This window comes from Hemitrygon akajei, chromosome 3 (assembly GCF_048418815.1).
Source record: "Hemitrygon akajei chromosome 3, sHemAka1.3, whole genome shotgun sequence".
NCBI lineage: Eukaryota > Metazoa > Chordata > Chondrichthyes > Myliobatiformes > Dasyatidae > Hemitrygon > Hemitrygon akajei.
The window spans coordinates 54817215-54839877 of NC_133126.1; the positions used below are offsets into that span (position 1 = coordinate 54817215).

Consider the following 22663-nt stretch of genomic DNA (forward strand, 5'->3'; position numbering starts at 1 on the left):
ACCCTGTCTCTTGCAAAAAGGCTATCGCCTTCTCGCAATTCCTCCGTCTCCGCCGCATCTGCTCTCAGGATGACGCTTTTCTTTCCAGGACGAAGGAGATGTCTTCCTTTTTTAAACAAAGGGGCTTCCCTTCGTCCACCATCAATTCTGCTCTCAAACGCATCTCTCCCATTTCCCGTACATCTGCCCTCACCCCATCCACCCGCCACCCCACTCGGGACAGGGTTCCCCTTGTCCTTACCTACCACCCCACCAGCCTCCAGGTCCAACATATAATTCTCCGTAACTTCCGCCACCTCCAACGGGATCCCACTACCAAGCACATCTTTCCCTACCCCCCTTTCTGCTTTCCGCAGGGATAGCTCCCTACGCGACTTCCTTGTCCACTCGTCCCCCCCAATCCCTTCCCACCGATCTCCCTCCTGGCACTTATCCTTGTAAACGGAACAAGTGCTACACCTGCCCTTACACTTCCTCCCTCACCACCATTCAGGGCCCCAGACAGTCCTTCCAGGTGAGGCGACACTTCACCTGTGAGTCGGCTGGTGTGGTATACTGCGTCCGGTGCTCCCGGTGTGGCCTTTTATATATTGGTGAGACCCGACGCAGACTGGGAGACCGTTTCACGGAACACCTATGCTCTGTCCGCCAGAGAAAGCAGGATCTCCCAGTGGCCACACATTTTAATTCCACGTCCCATTCCCATTCTGATATGTCCATCCATGGCCTCCTCTAATGTCAAAATGAATCCAAACTCAGGTTGGAGGAACAACACCTTATATACTGGCTGGGTAGCCTCCAAGCTGATGGCATGAACATTGACTTCTCTAACTTCCGTTAATGCCCCTCCTCCCCTTCTTACCCCATCCCTGACATATTTAGTTGTTTGCCTGTTCTCCATCTCCCTCTGGTGCTCCCCCCACCCTTTCTTTCTCCTGAGGCCTCCCGTCCCATGACCCTTTCCCTTCTCCAGCTCTGTATCACTTTCGCCAATCACCTTTCCAGCTCTTAGCTTCATCCCACCCCCTCCAGTCTTCTCCTATCACTTCGCAATTCCCCCTCCCCCCACTACTTTCAAATCTCTTACTATCTTTCCTTTCGGTTAGTTCTGACGAAGGGTCTCGGCCCAAAACGTCGACAGTGCTTCTCCCTATAGATGCTGCCTAGCCTGCTGTGTTCTACCAGCATTTTGTGTGTGTTGTTGTTTGAATTTCCAGCATCTGCGGATTTCCTCGTGTTTGCTCTTCATAAGTGTATTTTGCAACATCTAAAATTAATAAATAGTATCATCTGTAATACAGTAATTATTTGCTACTGTACTGTTGCATGGCCATTATTCTGTTGTATTATGTGCCCATTTCTTTTCAGAAAATGAAAAGATTTCAATAAACATCTGATTATTTTAGCCATCTTTCTCTGTTGCATTTATAAATGTAGCCATGTTGCTGTGAACAACAAGTCAGCTGAAGCTGGGCCCTCAAGAATTGAATTATAAGTTATACCCAGCCAATGATGTTTGATTCCCAGTGCACGCTTAGTGAATAGAGAGAGAGAGAGAGAGATGACGCTGCTTTATCTATTAAAATATAGTGATCATTTTTACAAATGAAAAAAAAAGATTTTTGAAGTTTCAAAATTTCATATTTAAGTTGAAAGTTACTAATGGACCATATCCCTTGTTAACTTTAAATTTGTATTGATTTCATATGTGCTAGGAAATGTGAAATAAGGTGTTGGGGAAAATCCTTTTTCCAACAAATTATAATGTTTGACATGGATGCCAACATAATTTACTTAAACACTACAATTTCACAAATCAAACCTTCCTTAGGGGTTATATTTAGAGCAGATACTCAGCCACATAGGTCGCCAAAGAAGCCTGTGCTAGCATGCATTGTATTTCCATTTTATCTCCTGCTTAAAGCCGTTGCCTAGTAACCTGAGCTCAGCCACATTTTAGATAGTTTCCTGAATAACTCAAGTTGATAGAGCACAATGGAAAAATCCACTCATTAGCATGAGTGCACGTAAGAAGACCACTAAGTCCATCAAGTCAGTCCAATTAGTTGAACAAGCTATCCAGCAATTTTTCACATCTGCCACAGAAACCATTAATGGCTTGAACTGGTCTCATGTTGGAGTTCACATCCATTCCTGGGAAAATATTAGCTTGGGCTGCCAAGAATAGATCAAAGATTTATTCTACTGTAAAAAGTGCTTTAACCTTAAATTCTTTCCTGGAAATGAACGTTTATAGCAATGTATTGTATTTTTTTACTGTCCAGACTATTGCAATGCATAGGCTATATTTCAAGTGGGCCTTTTTGACTTGTAACAATTTATTTGTAGAAGCTCTGTTGCTAGTTTCTAAAAGACTGTCAGGTTCACCTTTGTATTTGTAAGTTGGGCCAATGCCAGTTTTCCTATTTCATTGCTGCTGCTCAGTTTCAGAAATTCTTTAGGTCAATAATTGACGTGACAAACCTTACTGCTTAAAAACAAGCAACTGAGTATGCTGCTCAGTTACTGGATCACATTCCCAAAAATTTAATTTGTTCCACTGCCTTCACTTGTATGTGGTTCATTGCATAGAGGAAAAATAATGATGCAATCATAAATTCTGTTGAAACCTGCTAACATGTGGCTTGTTCTATGGACCACTGATAACATAACCCCAGATGAAGAATGTGTGGAATTGCACATATTTTGAACATTACTCAGTAGTCAGTTTACTTCTTGGAATTATCAAAGAAAGGTTATAAAATGAAAAAGAGAATGAGGTCAAGCAGCAGATCAGATCTCGTCCTGAACTAATATTTGGAATGGGCAAAACTGATTCAAATGACTTGTCTGGGTTTAGTGAGATCATGGCTGGGTCAGAGGCACCACAGTATTTGCCAAACAAGAGCCTGCATCCGGAACAGATGCCTTTCCAAGTCAGTTTGCCAAGCCAGATGGGACCAGCATGCAATGCATGCAGTTTTTCATCAAGCAAAAGGCCAATCAGAATGCCAATACCTACTAAGTGGAACCTAGAAACAATGACTGCTACTAATGACCTGTTTAAGTAAAATATGATTAGTTAGCTTATTCTCTTTATATCTTTTACAAACTTCTCTTTGAAACATAGTTTGTTTACTCAGCAAAGTACAAAAATATACTTTAATGTTTCTCCTTCCTACCAGACATACCTGAATAAGTTCCACAGTAACCTGCCAACTCACTGAGCATGTTAACATGTGGAAATAATTTAGTTTGAAACAAATAAAAAAATGTAGAACATAATAAAGTATCATTGTGGCTTGTGCATTGGTCGAAGTATAATACTAAATCATTTCTGTCAAGCAATGTAGTGTGATCTGAGTTTATATCCTTTTTTCTCTGGAGGGTTGTATAACTCCATTTGTAGGTAGTGATTATTTCCTATTCCTTTTATTGCTTCCATGGATTATACAATTTCTGTAGTAGCCAAATGCAAGATGCCTGAACTGTGAATATAGGTTGAAAAGAAATTAACTTGCAAGGAGTAATTTCAGAAATATTATATAAACAACAATTCAAAATAATGAACTAATGAAAAATGTATCTTCTTTTACTTCTTTACAACGTACTAAATTCTCCACAGTGAACTAATATTAACTAAGAAGTACAGCAGCTAATTTAAGTAATGTGATATCTCAGAAATAGTGGTGAGATAAACTAAGCTGATTTAGCTTTCTTGGTCTAGAGATTGACAGTTTGACAGTGGCATTCAGAAAGCTCCCCTTTGCTTGAAAAATGCCACTAGAAATTAAGCTTTTGTTTTCATTAAAAGCAAGCGAACAGTGCTTTGGTTAAATGTCATCTGACAAAAAATGACCTCCAGCATTGTCCCTGGATATTGAATCCTATTGTCATTCTGCATTATGCTCTCAAGTGTTTGACAAGGAGGTTAAGCATGCACCTATTGGTTCTAAGGTGAGGCCTTCCATTGTGCCAATAATACCCTTGAAACAAGTGCTGTCCTGTCAGTTTTGATCTTTCACAGTACTTGGAATTCAAAACTGATGATTTAAAATAAAATGTTATCCACTATGCCCAATTTATTTTTGAATCTGAAGTAGTTTGCAGACCTGTGGCTATAAGTTTGATTGAAGACGATTAACAAGTGAAATTGTAATGCTGCACACTTTGTGGGAAAAAAGCCATTTACTATTAATATGCAAACTGAATGAAAAAAATATAAAAGGACAAACATCATCATGTACCTTCATTTTATGATTCAAAGAGACTAATATATTAGAGGGGATGACAGGTAGAAAGCATTATTGATAATTAATTGAATTATCTTTCAGTGATGAAGCTGAGAAGATTCGTATTGGAAAGACTGTTGATGCCTGGATCACAGTTATTAATAAGGATATCCAGGTATGCCAAGAGATGTTTCACATCTTCAGAAGTTTGTTAATCCTTTGATGGCCAAATATGTTTTCTTCATACAGTATTTTAAAAATTAACTCACTGGTTTATCTAATTATTTTCTGAAAAAATTGGATGATAATGGAAAAGAATTTTTAGAATTAGAATTTTAAAATTGTATTTTACCTTTTTACTCCATGCTGTCTTAAACTGGATATAAACATTTGTGTTGTTTAATTATGTGTTATATAATTGCATATTCAGTTTCAAATTATCATTTTGAAGTAATCAGAAATGTTATATTAAAAACATGAATACCTAACTGGCATTTTTGTGCCCAGATAAAATTAACTTGTTTGAAGGCATCCAATTATTATGGCTCTGATTTGTAAATGGGTCAGATCTAATTTAGCAAGATCTGAGTTAGCACTAAAGACATCTACCTGAACCAGTATTTGTATATTATAATACTCCCAGCATAGAATAATCTTTAAACAGGGTGTTTGGACATTTTCTGGATTATAGTTGTCATGATTAAAATTTCTCACTGAATCAACTAAACTAAAGCTACTAGGCTACCAGGTGCATCCTCTTAAAAAAATCATGTCAACTGGACAAATAGCCTCCTGACACCTATGTCAAAGCAACTTCAGTTGCATGAAATTCAGATGGTTTTCAATATTTAGTGGATTCCGGTTAATTGGGACACATCGGGATCAGTACGTCTTGGCTCAATTAAGTGGCTGCCTCAATTAGCTGGCTTCATGGAAATAGTTAAAAAGGTATATAAAAGATAAACTACTGTTTAATGGAGTAGCAAACTGTGCATTTAAATGAAATACAGAACCAATTAGAACACTATCAATACTACTGGAGTACTATAAAACTGTACATTAGTTCCTATAGTCATTGATAGAGGAATTCAGCGTATGCTGTCATGTTCTTTTGATTAACAAAGTCAGTGTAGACATCTCATGTAGATAATGGACTGCCTTCATGGAATGCTATTGACAATTTTATCCTCGAAATCTTCATCTTCATTGTAACATTCAAGATGATTGTCGATACCTTCAGAATTTTTGTAGTTCTTAACTTGCTGAAGTAGTGAAACCATTTCATTTTCACTCCCAGCTGTTTCTGGCATTTCCAAGCCTGAATGCTTGAAATCACAGTGAGCGAAATAGTTCTCAATTGTCTTACTGCTTATTTTTCACCAACTATCAGTTTCAAAAAATTACTGCTTTTTGAACACAAACACATGCAGTCATTGCTATTTAAAAACTGTTCACTCTAAGCACAAGTGCACTCGCTGGATGCTAGTTAGAAACTGTTCAGCAACAGTCACCTGTTCCAATTAAGTGGCATAACGTTGCAAAGAGAAGTGAATCCCAGCTGTTTTCTCAATCAGTTTTTGTTCTATAAGAGTTGTCCCAAATAGAGACTGCGCTGATTAACCAATGGCCCAATTAGCCAGAATCCACTGTAATTGTTTTACAGTTGCTCCTACTAACTTAGTCCTTTCTTTAAATGTTTATTTTTTTCCTTGATGATCACAACTTTTAAAGTAGTTTGCAATAAGCAGAATAATATTGTAAGTTACAGAAATACAAAAAGTAGGCATAGTTGCAGTGAAAACAGCTCTTCATGGAGCTGATTGCTGTTCGAAATGTCAGCCTGACTGCAAAAATGTATTATAACAATGTCTTTATCACTGTTCTTATCATTAATGGCAGTGCTGGACACACAGATTAACTGCAGGTCCAGATTTTGTTGAAGTCTTGTTCCTGATATTGTTATGTCTCAGTGCCTGATGTCACAAGCTAAGCTCTGGAGGAATTATTAGGCAGGAAGAACATGTCACTATTTTCAAGAAGTCAAGTAGCAGTCACAGGTTACTTGCTGGCTTGTCCTTTGTGCCTGATAGTTCAATATCTGGGTATTTTTGATCTGCATCTCACTTCACAATATTAAGTTTAATTATCGGGGACGGATTTCTGGTGCTGCTCCTAAACAGTCTGATAGCAATTATGGCAGCTTATTTAGGTCAATGTTGAGATTGGAAGAAGGTATTCTGGAAAGCTGGAGGGGAAGTAGAAGAAATAGTGACAGCTTTGAAAATCTGGAAGACATTGTGGTGGAGCATGTGTCTATTAACTGTCACCAAGTCACCATATCAAAGTTCAAAGTGGATTTATTATTGAAGTGTATGTATGTCACCATATATAACCCTGAGATTCACTTTCCTGCAGGCATTTACAGTAAATAAAAGAAACACAATAGAATCAATGAAAGTGCTCCCAATAGGATGGACAGCAACCAATGTGCAAAAGTCAACAAACTAAAAATACAAAATGGAAGTAAATAAATAAATAGAATGATGGATTGATTGAAAAAGCAATAAACAAATATGCATTGGTAACTTGAACTTGGCACCACTACACTGCGCCCAGTCCATTACCGTATTGGGTAGGTTTATGAGTCATCCTCCAGCAGTAACATATAAATAAGGACTATAAATAGTCAGCATGGCTTTGTCAAGGGCAGGTCATGCCTTATGAGCCTGATTGAATTTTTTGAGGATGTGACTAAACACATTGATGAAGGAAGAGCAGTAGATGTAGTGCATATGGATTTCAGCAAGACATTTGGTAAGGTACCCCATGCAAGGCTTATTGAGAAAGTAAGGAGGCATGGGATCCAAGGGGACATTGCTTTGTGGATCCAGAACTGGCTTGCCCACAGAAGGCAAAGAGTGGTTGTAGACAGGTCATATTCTGCATGGAGGTTGGTGACAAGTGATGTGCCTCAGGGATCTGTTCTGGGACCCTTACTCTTCGTGATTTTTATAAATGACCTGGATGAGGAAGTGGAGGGATGGGTTAGTAAGTTTGATGATGACACAAAGGTTGGAGGTGTTGTGGATAGTGTGGAGTTACAGTGGGACATTGATAGGATGCAAAACTGGGCTGAGAAGTGGCAGATAGAGTTCAACCCAGATAAGTGTGAAGTGGTTCATTTTGATAGGTCAAATATGATGGCAGAATATAGTATTAATGGTAAGACTCTTGGCAGTGTGGAGGATCAGAGGGATCTTGGGGTCCGAGTCAATAGGATGGTCAAATTAGCTGCGCAGGTTGACTCTGGTTAAGAAGGCATATGGTGTACTGTCCTTCATCAATCGTGGAATTGAATTTAGGAGCCCAGAGGTAATGTTGCAGCTATATAGGACCCTGGTCAGACCCCGCTTGGAGTACTGTTCTCAATTCTGATTGCCTCACTACAGGAAGGATGTGGAAGCCATAGAAAGTGTGCAGAGGAGATTTACAAGGATGTTGCCTGGATTGGGGAGCATGCCTTATGAGGATAGGTTGAGTGAACTTGGCCTTTTCTCCTTGGAGTGATGGAAGATGAGAGGTGACCTGATAGAGGGGTATAAGATGATGGGAGGCATTGATCGCGTGGATAGTCAGAGGCTTTTTCCCAGGGCTGAAATGGTTGCCACAAGAGGACACAGGTTTAAGGTGCTGGGGAGTAGGTACAGAGGAGATGTCAGGGGTAAGTTTTTTACTCAGAGAGTGTGGAATGTGCTGCTGGCAACGGTGATGGAGGCAGATACGATAGGGTCTTTTAAGAGACTTTTGGATAGGTACATGGAGCTTGGTAAGCCTAGTAATTTCTAAGGTTGGGACAAGTTTGGCACAACTTTGTGGGCCAAAGGGCCTGTATTGTGCTGTTGGTTTTCAGTGTTTCTAAGGACAACAGAAAACTGTTGTGCTTATGTGGCAGGTGTTCCCGAATCTAAGATAGACTCCACTTTTTCATTGCCTTTCAGACTTTTCATCACCGTGCTAGAGTTTTATCAGCTAAAATGATGGCACCTCCTCAGTTTACTTCTGGTTTGTGATCATGGTCAGAACATCATGTAGATGCATAGCGGTGCTTAGACAAAATATTCATTTACCTTGTGCCATTGTCTTCCTTAATGCTAGTATGTCAGACTGCACGCTGGCAGGTGGATGATTAGGACCTTACAGATGCTGCTTGTGGCTCCCAACACTATGATATACACAATTGTAAACCTATAATGAGATCCCAACTGTGACGAGAATCACATTCAAACAACAAGCCTTTCATATTCAGAAGCATAATTCAAATTATTATCCTCACTACAACTATCCACCTCTCTGTGGTTTGACCTCATTGAATTGTCATATAAATATACCCTCCAAAAGTAAGTTCAAGACAATTTAATACAGTGGTCTCTCTGTGAGTGTTATACAGTATTAGGTAAACCTGTACATCCCATTAATGGCACTATCTAATGAGCCAATCATGTGGCAGCAACTCAGTGCACAAGGGCATACAGACATGGTCAAGAGTTTAAGTTGTTGTCCAGATCAAATAATCAGAATGGGGAAGAAATGTAATCTAAGTGATTTCAACCATAAAATGATTGTTGGTGCCAGATCAGATAGTTTGAGTATCTCAGAAACTGTTCACCTCCTGGGATTTTCATGCACAGTAGTCTCAAGAAGTGACAGGGAATGGTGCAAAAAACAAAAAAAAACATCTTGTGAACAGCAGTTTTGTGGGCTAAGATGACTTGTTTGTGAGAGAGGTCAGAGGAGAATGGCCAGACTGGTTCAATCTAGCAGGAAAGTGACAGTAAATCAATAGCCAAGCATTATAATAGCGGTGTGCAAAAGAGCATCGCTGGACACATAACACATCGAACCTTGAAGTGATGGGCTACAGCAGCAGAAGATGACACCAAGTTCCACTCATGTATCTAATAAAGTGCCCGAGTGTATTTAACAGTAAAGAGAAGTAATTGTGAATCACCATGTTGTGAACTTTAATGTACCTGTGTGTCTTCTGTTTTTGTGTCTTGAACTGCTGCAGACCTTGAGATGTGGGTCTACCCACAGTGCTGTTACAGAGGGAATTCCAAGAATTTAACTTGGCGACAGCGAGGGTACAGCAATGTTTCCTAGTCAGAATGTTGTGTGGCTTTAAGGGCAATCTCCCAATGATGGTGTCCCCATGGTTATGCAGCTGCTATGGTTATGGGCTTAGGAGATGCTATCTAAGGAATCTTTTATTTCTTATTTAATACTGCATTATCTCATTAATTATACATATTGATTACAAAGTTCAGATCCTTAAAAATTTATAGCATGATCCTTTTAATTAATAACATACTTCTATAGATGTACAGTGGAATATATCCTGCCTGGTATGGAAATACCAATTCCTAGGAATGGAAAAGTCTTACAGAAAATGTTGGATATATCCCAGTCCACACAGGCAAAACCCTCCCCACCACTGAGCACATCTACAAGGGGCACTGCCACAAAAAAGCAGCATCTTTCAAGGACTTCCATCAACCAGGCCATGCTCTTTTCTTGTTGCTGCCATCGGGAAGGAAGTACAAGAGCCTTAGGTCCCATGCCACCAGGTTCAGAAATGGTTACTACTCTTCAACTATCAGGCTCCTGAACCAGTGTGGATAGTTTCACTCACTGAATGGATTCCACAATCTATGGGCTTACTTTCAAGGACTCTACAACTCATGTTCTCAGTACAGTCGAGACTGGTTAATTGGGACACCTTGGGACCAGTACATTTTGGGCCAATTAAGCAGCCATCCCAATTAGCCAAAGTTTCATGGAAATAGTTAAAATGGTATTAAAAAAAGACAAGCTACCATTTAACTGAATAACAAATTATGTATTTAAATGAAATACAGAACAAATTAGGACACTACCAGTACTACTACAGTACTATAGAACTGTATTAGTTCCTAATAGTTATCGGTGGAGGAATTCATACAGTGTATGCTGCTGTATGTTACTCTTTTTGCAGTTTATCTTGCTGATGTATCAAACGTGCAATTGTAGATTTCGGCTCTTCACTTATCTTTTAATTTGGCCCAGTAGGGAAATATTTTTCAGCAGGTGTCAATCTTTCTGAGGCATCTTGACAAGTTGCTAAAATATTTTAGTCAAAATTTTTTTTTAAAAATCAAAAATCACTGCTTTTTGAATCATCAGTTGTCCCAAATGACTAACATAACACAAGCATGTGGACTGTCACTATTTAAAAACTGTTCGCTCTAAGTACGGTGTAGTGTCTCATGGCCACACAAGTGCGCACGACTGATGCTAGTTAGAAACTGTTCGGCAACAGTCTCCTCCCCCAATTAGGCAGCATATGTAATATCCCAAATAAACGAAGGAAATCCTGACGATTTTCTTTATTAGCTTATGTTCTTCACATGCTGTCCTTAATAAGCAGCTACCCCGATTAACAGGAACCCACTCTCCAGTTAGAGAGGCAACCATCTACTACTCCCACAGAACCAATATCTAATCCAATTTTCTACCTTATCTTGAATGCCACATGACTGAACCTTCCTGACCAATCTTCCTTGTGGGACCTTGAGAAATACCTTGCTGAAGTCCATGCAGCCAACATCCACTTCATTTACTATCTCGATAACATCTTCGAAAAACCTCTATAAGTTTGGTTAAACATGACCTACCATGCACAAAGCCATGCTGACTATCTCTAATCAACCCTTCTCTATCTAAATACTCATAAATCCAGTCTCTTAGAATACCTTCCAGTAACTTTCCCACTACAGATGTTAGCTTCACCAGGCTATAATTTCCTGGTTTATTCTTAGAGCCTTTCTTAAACAGTGGAACAGCATTAGCTATCTTCCAATCGTCTGCTACCTCACCTGTTGCTAAGGATGATTTAAATATCTCTGCTATGACCCCTGCAATTTCTGCACTTGCTTCCCACAGAGTTCGAGAGCTCACCTTTCAGGGCCTGGGGATTTGTCTATCTGCCTCAAGACAACAAACACCTCCTCCTCTGTAATCTGTATATGGTCCATGACTTTGCTGCTGCTTTGCCTCACTTCTATAGACTCTGAGTAAATAGAGATTGAAAAAAAATCCATTTAAGATCTCCCCCATCTCTTTTGGCTCCACACATAGATTGCCATTTTGATCCTCCAGACGACCAATTTTGTCCCTGGCAATCCTTTTGCTCAAAGTATCTGTAGAAACCTTTAAGATTCTCCTTCATCTTAACTGCTAGAGCAAACTAATGCCTTCTTTTAGTCTTTCTGATTTCTTAAGTCTTTTCTTGCATTTCTTATATTCCGCAAGTACCTCATTTGTTCCTAGCTGCTATATACCTCCTTATTTTCTTAACCAGCGCCTCAATATCTCTTGAAAAACAAGGTTTCCTGAATGCGTTATCCTTGCCTTTTATTCTGAAAGGCATATACAATGTTGGTACTCTCAACATTTCACTTTTGAGTACCTAGCACTTACCAACTACACCTTTGCCAGAAAACAGACTTTCCCAATCCATCTTGCCAGATCCTTTCTGATACCATCAAAATTGGCCATTCTGCAATTTAGAATCTCAACCTACAGACCAGACCTATCCTTTTCCATAGTTACCTTGAGACTAATGGCATTATGATCACTAAATGCAAAGTGTATCCCTACACAAACTTATGTCACTGCTTTGTTTCATTCTCTAATAGCAGATCAAGTAGTACACACTCTTTTATTGGGATTTCTATGCACTGATTAAGGAAACTTTCCTGAACATACATGACAAACTCTATCCTATCTAGTCCTTTTATAGTATGGGAGTCCCAGTCAATACGAGGATAGTTAAAATCCCATGGACTGTTGAGTGATCTATAATGTAGCACCATTAATGTGGTCTTACCTTTCTTATTCCTCAGTTCAATCCATAAAACTTCACTAGATGAGTTCTCCAGTCTATCCTGACTGAGTACTGCTATGACATTTGCCTTGACTAGTAACACCTCACCTCCCCCTTTAATCCCTCCTGCTCTACCATGCCTAAAACAATGGAACCCTGGCATATTGAGCTGCCAATCCTGCCCCTCCTGCAACCAATTCTCACTAATGGCTGCAATATCATGATTCCATGTGTTGATCCATGCCCTGAGCTTATCTTTCTATTGAAATCTATGCAACTCAAAACATTAGTCCCACCATGCTCAACCTATTGCTTCCTTCCTTAACAACATCTGTCTGCATAAATACTCTACCATCTGTTGTGGCAGTCTGGTTCCCATCTCTCTAAAACCAGTTTAAACCCCCACCCCATGCAGCACTAACAAGCCTTCCCGCTAGGATATTAGTCCCCCTCCAGTTTAGGTGCAAACTGTCCCTTCTGTACAGGTCGCATCTTCCCTGGAAGAGAGCCCAAAGGTCCAAAAATCTGATGACTCCCCCCTTAGTTACATTTAAAACTGTATGATCTTCCTTCTGGCTTCACTAGCACATAGTATGGGTAGCAATCCTGAGATCACAACCCTGGAGGTCCTGTCATTTAACTTTGTACCTAACTCCCTAAACTAATTTTGTAGTAGCTCATTGCTCTTCCTACCTATGTCATTGCTACCTATATGGGCCACAACCTCTGGCTTCTTACACTTAAGAATGCTGAGGACTCAATCTGAGATGTCCTGGACCCTGGCACCCAGGAGGCAACATACCTCTTGAAGTCTGCTTGTACGTTGGCCTCACAGTCTGAAATCACAGGATCATCAGGAGATGTAGGAGTCCGTGATATTTCTTCTGTGTCTTGACAGTCAGTGAGCATAGAAGGCATTGAGCTCATGTGGAAGTGAAGTCCTGTGGTTGCCTATGTTGTTTGATTTTACTTTATAGGACGTGTTAATATTCAAGCCCTGCCATATATATCCTTTGAAATTTAGCCCAGAATTGCCACTTTGCCTGTGAGATGGCTTTCCGGAGATTGTAACTGGACATCTTGTATCTTTCTTGGTCACCAGACCTGAATGCCTCTGATCTGGCCCTCAGCAGACTGTGGATCTCATGGTTCATCCTCGGCTTCTGGTTGGGGAAGGCGCTGAATGATTTTGTGGGGACAAGCTCATCTACTGTTTTAATAAAGTCTGTGACAACTATGGTGTACTCATTCAGATATTTAAATCGCAGCAAGAGGCGGAGAGGGAAGAGGTAAAAGAAGCTCAGAGAGAAGCTGTAGCAGCAGTTAGGGCAGTTGAGTACTCCGTTTGCAGTATGTGGGAGGTCAGGGCGAGCACTGTTGTCCCTGATGACTACACCTGCAAAAGGTGCATCCAGCTGCAGCACCTAACAAACCGTGTTAGGGAACTGGAGCTGGAGCTGAATGAACTTCGGATCATTTGGGAGGCAGAGGCAGAAATAGACAGGAGTTTCAGGGAGATAGTCACCCCTAGGAGTCAGGAGACAGGTAATTGGGTGACTGTCAGGAGAGGGAAGGGGAATAGACAGGAAGAGAAGAGCACCCCTGTGGCCGTTCCCATCAACAATAAGTATACCATTTTGGATACTGTTGGTGGGGACGCCCTACCAGGGACAAGTTGTAGTGGTTGCATTTCTGGCACCGAGACTGGACCCTCAGCTCAGAAGGGAAGGAAGGAAAAGAGGAGAGCAGTAGTGATAGGGGATTCAATAGTTCAGGGGACAGATAGGAGGTTCTGTGGAAGAGATCGAGAATCCCAGATGATCTGTTGCCTCCCTGGTGCCAGGGTCCGCGATATCTCGGATCGAGTTCTCAGTATTCTCAAGAGGGAGGGTGAGCAGCTGGATGTCATTCATGGTCCATGTAGGGACCAATGACATGGGTAGGAAGAGTGAGGAGGTCCTGAAAGGTGAGTTTAAGGAGCTAGGTGCCAAGTTAAAGGACAGGACCTCCAGGATAGCCATCTCAGGATTGCTACCAGTGCCACGTGCAGGTGGGTTTAGAAATAGTAAGATAGTGCAGATCAACACATGGCTGAAGACATGGTGCAGGAGGGAGGGCATCAGATTTATAGACAATTGGGCAGTTTTCCAGGGAAGGTGGGACCTGTTCCGGCGGGACAGTTTACATCTGAACTGGAGGGGGACAAATATTCTTGCAGGCAGATTTGCTGAAGAGGCTCCAGTGGATTTAAACTAGATATGATGGGGGAGGGGAACAGATGTATGGGAGCAGGAAGAAAAAGAAGGCAGTAAAGTTCTTTGTACTGTTAGAGATAAACAGAGAGGAAGAGGTGGAGAATTTCTTAAATGCATTTATTTTAATGCTAGGAGCATTGTAAGAAAGGTGGATGAGCTTAGAGCATGGATTGAAACCTGGAAATATGATGTTGGAGCTATTAGTGAAACATGGTTGCAGGAGGGGTGTGATTGGCAACTAAATATTCCTGGATTTTGTTGCTTCAGGTGTGATAGAATCGGAGGGACAAGAGGGGGAGGTGTTGTGTTGCTTGTCAGAGAGAATATTATGGCGGTGCTCTGGCAGGATAGATTAGAGGGCTCGTCTAGGGAGACTATTTGGGTGGAATTGAGGAATGGGAAAGGTGTAGTAACACTTATAGGGGTGTATTATAGACCACCTAATGGGGAACGAGAAATGGAGGAGCAAATTTGCAAGGAGGTAGCAGATATTTGTAGTAAGCACAGGGTTGTGATTGTGGGAGATTTTAATTTTCCACACATAGACTGGGAAGCCCATACTGTAAAAGGGATGGATGGTTTGGAGTTTGTAAAATGTGTGCAGGATAGTTTTTTTTTGCAGCAATACATAGAGGTACCGACTAGAGAAAGAGCAGTGTTGGATCTTCTGTTAGGGAATGAAATAGGCCAGGTGACAGAGGTATGTGTTGGGGAGCACTTCGGGTCCAGTGATCACAATGCCATTAGTTTCAATATAATTATGGAGAAGGATAGGACTGGACCCAGGGTTGAGATTTTTGATTGGAGAAAGGCTAACTTTGAGGAGATGAGAAAGGAATTAGAAGGAGTGGATTGGGACAATTTGTTTTATGGGAAGGATGTAATAGAGAAATGGCGGTCATTTAAAGGTGAAATTTTGAGGGTACAGAATCTTTATGTTCCTGTTAGGTTGAAAGGAAAGGCTAAAAGTTTGAGAGAGCCATGGTTTTCAAGGGATATTGGAAACTTGGTTAGGAAAAAGAGAGATAGCTACGATAAATATAGACAGCATGGAGTAAATGAGGTGCTCGAGGAATATAAAGAATGTAAGAAGAATCTTAAGAAAGAAATTAGAAAAGCTAAAAGAAGATACAAGGTTGCTTTGGCAAGTAAGGTGAAAATAAATCCGAAGGGTTTCTACAGTTATATTAATAGCAAAAGGATAGTGAGGGATAAAATTGGTCCCTTAGAGAAACAGAGTGGACAGCTATGTGTGGAGCCGAAAGAGATGGGGGAGATTTTGAACAATTTCTTTTCTGTGGTATTCACTAAAGAGAAGGATATTGAATTGTGTAAGGTAAAGGAAAAAAGTAGGGAAGTTATGGAAACTATGATGATTAAAGAGGAGGAAGTACTGGCACTTTTAAGGAATATAAAAGTGGATAAATCTCCGGGTCCTGACAGGATATTCCCTAGGACCTTGAGGGAAGTTAGTGTAGAAATAGCAGGGGCTCTGACAGAAATATTTCAAATGTCATTAGAAACAAGGATTGTGCCGGAGGATTGGCGTATTGCTCATGTGGATCCGTTGTTTAAAAAGGGTTCTAAGAGTAAACCTAGCAATTATAGGCCTGTCAGTTTGATGTCAGTGGTGGGTAAATTAATGGAAAGTATTCTTAGAGATGGTATATATAATTATCTGGATAGACAGGGTCTGATTAGGAACAGTCAACATGGATTTGTGCGTGGAAGGTCATGTTTGACAAATCTTATTGAATTTTTTAGAAGAGGTTACAAGGAAAGTTGACGAGGGTAAAGCAGTAGATGTTGTCTGTATGGACTTCAGTAAGGCCTTTGACAAGGTTCCGCACAGAAGGTTAGTTAGGACGGTTCAATTGTTAGGTATTAATATTGAAGTAGTAAAACAGTGGCTGGATGGGAGATGCCAGAGAGTAGTGGTGGATAACTGTTTGTCAGGTTGGAGGCCGGTGACTAGTGGTGTGCCTCAGGGATCTGTACTGGGTCCAATGTTGTTTGTCATATATATTAATGATCTGAATGACAGGGTGGTAAATTGGATTAGTAAGTATGCAGATGATGCTAAGGTAGGTGGTGTTGTGGATAATGAAGTATGTTTTCAAAGCTTGCAGAGAGATTTAGGCCAGTTAGAAGAGTGGGCTGAACGATGGCAGATGGAGTTTAATGCTGATAGGTGTGGGGTGCTACATTTTTGTAGAAATAATCCAAATAGGATATACATGGTAAATGGTAGGGCATTGAAGAACAGAGTGATCTAGGAATAATGGAGCATAGTTCCCTGAAGGTGGAATCTCATGTGGATAGGGTGATGAAAAGAAAGCTTTTGGTATGTTGGCCTTTGTAAATCAGAGCATTGAGTATAGGAGTTGGGATGTAATGTTAAAATTGTACAAGGCATTGGTAAGGCCGAATTTGGAGTATTGTGTACAGTTCTGGTCACTGAATTATTGGAAAAATGTCAACAAAATAGAAAGAGTACAGAGAAGATTTACTAGAATGTTACCTGGGTTTCAGCACCTAAGTTACAGGGAAAGGTTGAACAAGTTAGGTCTTTATTCTTTGGAGCGTAGAATGTTGAGGGGGGACTTGATAGAGGTATTTAAAATTATGAGGGGGATAGATAGAGTTGACGTGGATAGGCTTTTTCCATTGAGAGTAGGGGATATTCAAACAAGAGGACATGAATTGAGAGGGGGCAAAAGTTTAAGGGTAACATGAGGGGGAATTTCTTTACTCAGAGAGTGGTAGCTGTTTGGAATGAGCTTCCAGTGGAAGTGGTAGAGGCAGGTTCGGTATTGTCATTTAAAGTAAAATTGGATAGGTATATGGACAGGATAGGAATGGAGGGTTATGGGCTGAGTGCGGGTCAGTGGGACTAGGTGAGGGTAAGCGTTCGGCACAGACTAGAAGGGCCGAGATGGCCTGTTTCCGTGCTGTAATTGGTATATGGTTATATGCAGATGAGTCCTTGAGCATGGCCCTGTCCACTGACTTGAAGCAATCCTCTGCCCTGTGAACCCCTCTTTGTTGTCCTCATCTCTGGAGCTTTATTCTTTATCCTCTGCCTGTATGCAGATAGGAGAAGAATAGCCAAGTGTGCCAATTTACCAAAATGCCGTCTGGGCATAAAGTGGTAGGTATTCTTTATCTTAGTAGTACAGTGGTCTAGTGTGTTGGGACATCTGATGCTGCAGTTTATAGTTTATACTGTTGGTAATTGTCAGGGTTTTCTTCAAACAAGTCTGGTTGAAGTCCATGACTATTATTTGAAATCCATCAGGATGGACTGTTTCTTGTTTGGAGATGGCATCATGCAGTATCTCAAGTACTTATTTCCAGTCAGCTGCTGGTGGTACACAAATTGCAGTCAGGATTATGGAGGAGAACTCCCTCAGTAGATAGAACGGACTGCATTTGACCATTAGGGTTCAAGATCAAGGAACACAAGTTTGACAAAGTCAGAACATCAGAGCGCCGTTGAGAGCTTATGAAACACACACCTCCATTTCTTGCCTTTTCCAAATCAGCAGTTTGGTCCATTCTGTAAATGGAAATGCCTACAGGTCTGATTGTTGTATCTTGTACACTTGGAGAAAGCTATGTCTTACTCAGATATAGAACACAACAATCTTTCATTTACCTCTGACATGGCAATCTTGTCCTCAGGTCCTCAGTTTTGTTCTCCTGTGTCAGCCAGGCTTGGAGTCCCCACTCCTGTCTTGCTGCTGGTCATGGTATGAACGTTTGTCCACATAAAGGTGCCAATATCTGTTTGGTCCACTGAGTTCTTCAGAAGAAAGTGAAATCTGTAGATCATTAATTTGATTTAAAAGTACCTTGCTTAAAAGGAAATTATGTGCCACAGGTTGCAGTGAAAGTCATTCAAAAGAAGTGTATTTTGAAGTTTTGTATGTAACCTACAGAACATCGCCCTGGTTCATTGGCGCCATCTTGCCAAAAACAACAGCCTCTGCTATCAATGCACCTGCTCCTGCAGTAATACCACTTGTTACAGTCTTGTAATCATTTAAAAAAAAGCATCCATTGCTATCCTTTGCTCCTATCACCAAGCAAATTTTACATCCAACTTGCCAATATTCTTGGATCCTTTGTATCTTAATCTTCTTGGTTAGACTGCCATGTAGAACCTTGTCAATAGCCTATCTAAAGTCCATGTAAATCATGTCTACTCTGTCTTCACTTTCTTAGTTGCCTCCTCAAAAACAATCAATCAGACTCTTGAGACGTGATTTCCTGTACACAAGATTTTCTAAAGCTTCTTTCATAACTCATTAAACACTACTGTAAATTAATTGAGTGATGTTTGAACACAAGGAGGTGAGCTTTAAATTCCTTGGTGTTATTATTTCAGAGGATCTGTCCTGGGTCCAGTTTGTAATTGCCATTACAAAGAAAGCACAGCAGCATCCCTATTTCTTAGAAGTTTGCGAAGATTTGGCATATCATCTAATACTTGGACAAATTTCTGCAGATGTGCAGTGGAGACTATATTGACTGGCTGCATCAGGGCCTGGAATGGAAACATTAATGGCCTTGATGGAAAAGCCTACAAAAGGTAGTGGATACAGACAGCCTCGTCCATGATGCATAAAAATCCTCACATTGTTGAGCCCATTTAAATGGACCGGTGTTGCAGGAAAGCAGCATCCATCAGCAAGGACCCCCATCTTCCAGTCCATGTTCTCTTATCGCTGCTGCCATCAAGAAGAAGGTACAGGAGCCTCAGAACTCACACCGCCAGGCTCAGGAACAGTTATTACCCACAGTGGGAATAACTTCTCTGAACTTCACTTGTCCCATCATTAAAGTGTTCCCATAATCTATGGACTCATTTTCAAGGACTCTTTATTTCATGTTCTTGATATTTATTGCTTATTTATTTAATATTATTATTTTTTCCTTTGTTTTTGTTTTGCACAGTTTGATGTCTTTTGCACACTGGTTGTTTTGTCCTGTTGGGTGCGATCTTTCATTGATTCTGTTGTGTTTTTTGTATTCACTATTAATACCCACAAGAGAATGAATCTCAGTATTGTATATAACAACATACATGTACTTTGATAATAAATTTATTTTGAACTTTTGAGCTCTTCCCCATGACATCCATACTAAAGACTTTTAACCTTTCTACGTTTTTTCATGGATCCTTTTCACATTAACATTTACTTCCACTCCTGATTTTGGCTTTTGACATGACCAATGAGACCAATATGGGGAACACATACTCTTTCATATTTGGGGCAAGATGTGAGTGAGGGGGGTATGTAGTGGTCAGTTTGTGTAGAAGTGCATATTTGCTGCTTCTTTAGGGTTTCTGATGTACTTTAAGCATAGCCAGAAGATCTCAATAGAATCACAAATGCATCTCTCTTTGATTGGTTGTGGGCTAGCGACTCTAAGGATTCAGCACCCACCAGCCTTCTCCTTCCCACCCTCCCCCCACCTTCTTTATAGGGCCCCTGTCCCCTCCTCCTTCAGTCCTGATGAAGGATCTTGGCCCGAAACATTGGCTGTTCGTTTCCACGGATGCTGCCCGACCTGCTGAGTTCCTCCAGCGTGTTGTATGGAGGATTCAGTAGGGTTGTTACATTTCTCCAAGGAAGCTTTGAGCACATCCTTTAACCATTGTTTTTCTATCTGCTTGGTAATATCCCATGATATAGCTCAGAATAGAGTGATTGATTTTGGAGTTTGGTGCCAGAATGCTAAGAATTTTTAACTTCCCCATTAGTGATTAGGATTGCTTTCATGCAAGCAGCTTAGATGGGGCATAATTTAATAACTATATCCAAGAAAGTGTTTTCAAGGTAATATGTAAAGTGATGGCAGACATAGGACTTATCGCAGGAAATAATGTTTGCCTGTCCAACAGAGCCATTTGAGAGTAACTAGAACTTCAGTGATGGAGCTGTTTGCCTGGGAGAGGATGCTAATGCAGTTTTGCTTGTCTTTCCAGTGAATTTGGAGATATCGTATGGTAGCATTGATTGTGTTTACCCTGTGCACTAAGATGTCTGGAGGGGAAGGATTGCTACTGCTCAGTAGGCTGTGAGATTTCTGACAAGGTCTTGATCTTCAAATACCCTTTCCTAAGAAACCATTGACCTAAGGCAATACTGAATTTTCATGTTTGATATGTGCTCCTTAAGGCATGGGAAGTGGTCCAGGATCTAACTGTAAACATTTATAATTAAAGGTCAGCATTGCCGATAAATAATTTTTGCTTTACAGGTAAAGTACCTGGGAATCAGGCTCTGCAGCCCACCAAGTCACTCTGACCATAATACACCCCTTACACCATAGGTTTCCAACTTCTTTAATGCCATGGACCACTACCATTGATACAGGGGTCTGTGAACCCCAGGTTGGGAATCCCTGCTTTATATTCTACCTTCATATTGATGACCCCGGATTTTACAATTTATGCACACACTTTGGGCAAAGTGTGGCGGCCACTTAACCTATCATTGTGAAGTATATGTCCCATCCTATTGTATGCTTTGCTCAACGAGTCAATAATGTAATAGAGCTTGTCAGCTGAGTGAATGGCATTGCAAGTACCATATATGTTTTGGGCAAATTTGTTTTTGGAGTGTAGTTGCTGTAGGTTGGACATTTTCTGATTTGTTCTTGACAGAGAGGTCTCCAAAGCACCATCATATGTAGTTATACTTGCTATTAATTACAGACATTTTCAAACCTCAAGGCTAGGATGAGTTCATCACTCAATTATTAGAAACTATAGACTAGCTCTAAAATAATTTAAGGCTTTGTTGAAAGCTTATTAAAATGTATTCATATTTGTTAAAATAAATATTTTTGTTGAAGTGTAGCATAGAAATAAAATAACAATATGGAGTTTCATTTTCAAGAATTAGGCCATGTGTACGTGTTAAAATATTATAGATATTCTGGTTCGTGTTACTAGGGTTCATGATTCATTTGCTTTTAGATGTTTTTATCACCAGCTGTTCATATATATTTGATTACAAGCAATTTGGAATTCTGATATTAGGTTCTCACTAATTCTTTATTGAAAATTAGATGTGAACATTGACATACTGCTGCATATTATTTTTCAAATATATTTTCTGAAGAGGAAGTTGTACTGCTTATTTTAGTATCATACTGGAAGATGAGTAAACTTCTTATAGCACAGTTGATTTGACTTTGAATGGATCCTGGTGTTGATTAAGAAAATTTCTTGGGTTATTTGCTTTCACATCCATTAGAAATATACCCTGTTTTCATTGGATAAATGCCTAGGTATATGTTACGTTGTCACATTGAGCAATTTAATCATAGCAGTTCTGTATATCTGATTGTGCATGGACTTAACAAAGCAATGGGCAATCCTAAACTGTTTTATATGGGCTGAAAGCCAGAAGACTTTTCAATCATTTTTTCTATTTCATTTAAGAATTATCCTTCACTAAGAGTAAACATGATGGGATATATCCAGCACCATATGTAACAATATTCATAAATGTATTAATAATTATTCTTCTGACATAATTGCAACACACACTTTATTTGCTGATGAATCCTAATGGCTGTTTTTATGAAAGAATTTCCCCATCCTAAATTTCAACAGGTTTAGTGAACTGATAAATGCCTTAAAAGTGGAGGATGAAGAAGTTGAGTGTAGTCCCACTCATATGCTCTGATATTACTTGCATGAGTATGGCCTTGGGTGATCAATAAATAGTGATTGATAAAAAGTGGAAATGCATATCAGAAATAAAAATGAAACTATTTATCATCTTTCTGTCCTAATGTTTATTCTAAAAGTATACCAGCTCTTAGGCAGAAATATTTTATTTCTCATTTAGGGTGAAATTGCAAGGAAGAACTATCTTCAAAGTAAATCAAATCAACAAGAATTGAGTCTTGCAAGAAAAGAACATGATGTCAAAGCTATCAAATTTAACAAAGATATAAAAGAGAAAGCACAGAATAAACCAGAATCAACTATAGATGGGCCCAAAAGCACAGCAAGAACAGTGCGGAAGCAACTCAAGGAGGATTATGGAAATAGAAATCAGGGAAACATGGCTGCCACACAGTCATTGCAGAAGAAGGAACAGAAGTCAAAGGTGAATGTTATAACAAATATGAGAAATACTTTTTGAATTTTATACAATCGTATTACAAAAATATTATCTAAAGACCTAGTATAAAGTTTTTTTTTACCTGAATCAAATATAATGTAATTC

At 39.9% G+C, this 22663-nt stretch overlaps 1 protein-coding gene across 2 annotated transcripts in view; it reads left to right on the forward strand.

The window, feature by feature from the left end:
• Positions 1–22663, forward strand: part of kiaa0586 (KIAA0586 ortholog) — a 514968-nt gene that overhangs the window by 245969 nt on the left and 246336 nt on the right. For both annotated transcript variants that reach the window (XM_073039936.1, XM_073039935.1), the window contains 2 exons: positions 4335–4407; positions 22280–22543. In XM_073039936.1, coding sequence (XP_072896037.1) covers positions 4335–4407; positions 22280–22543 — 337 coding nt within the window. The remainder of the gene's footprint in view (positions 1–4334; positions 4408–22279; positions 22544–22663) is intronic.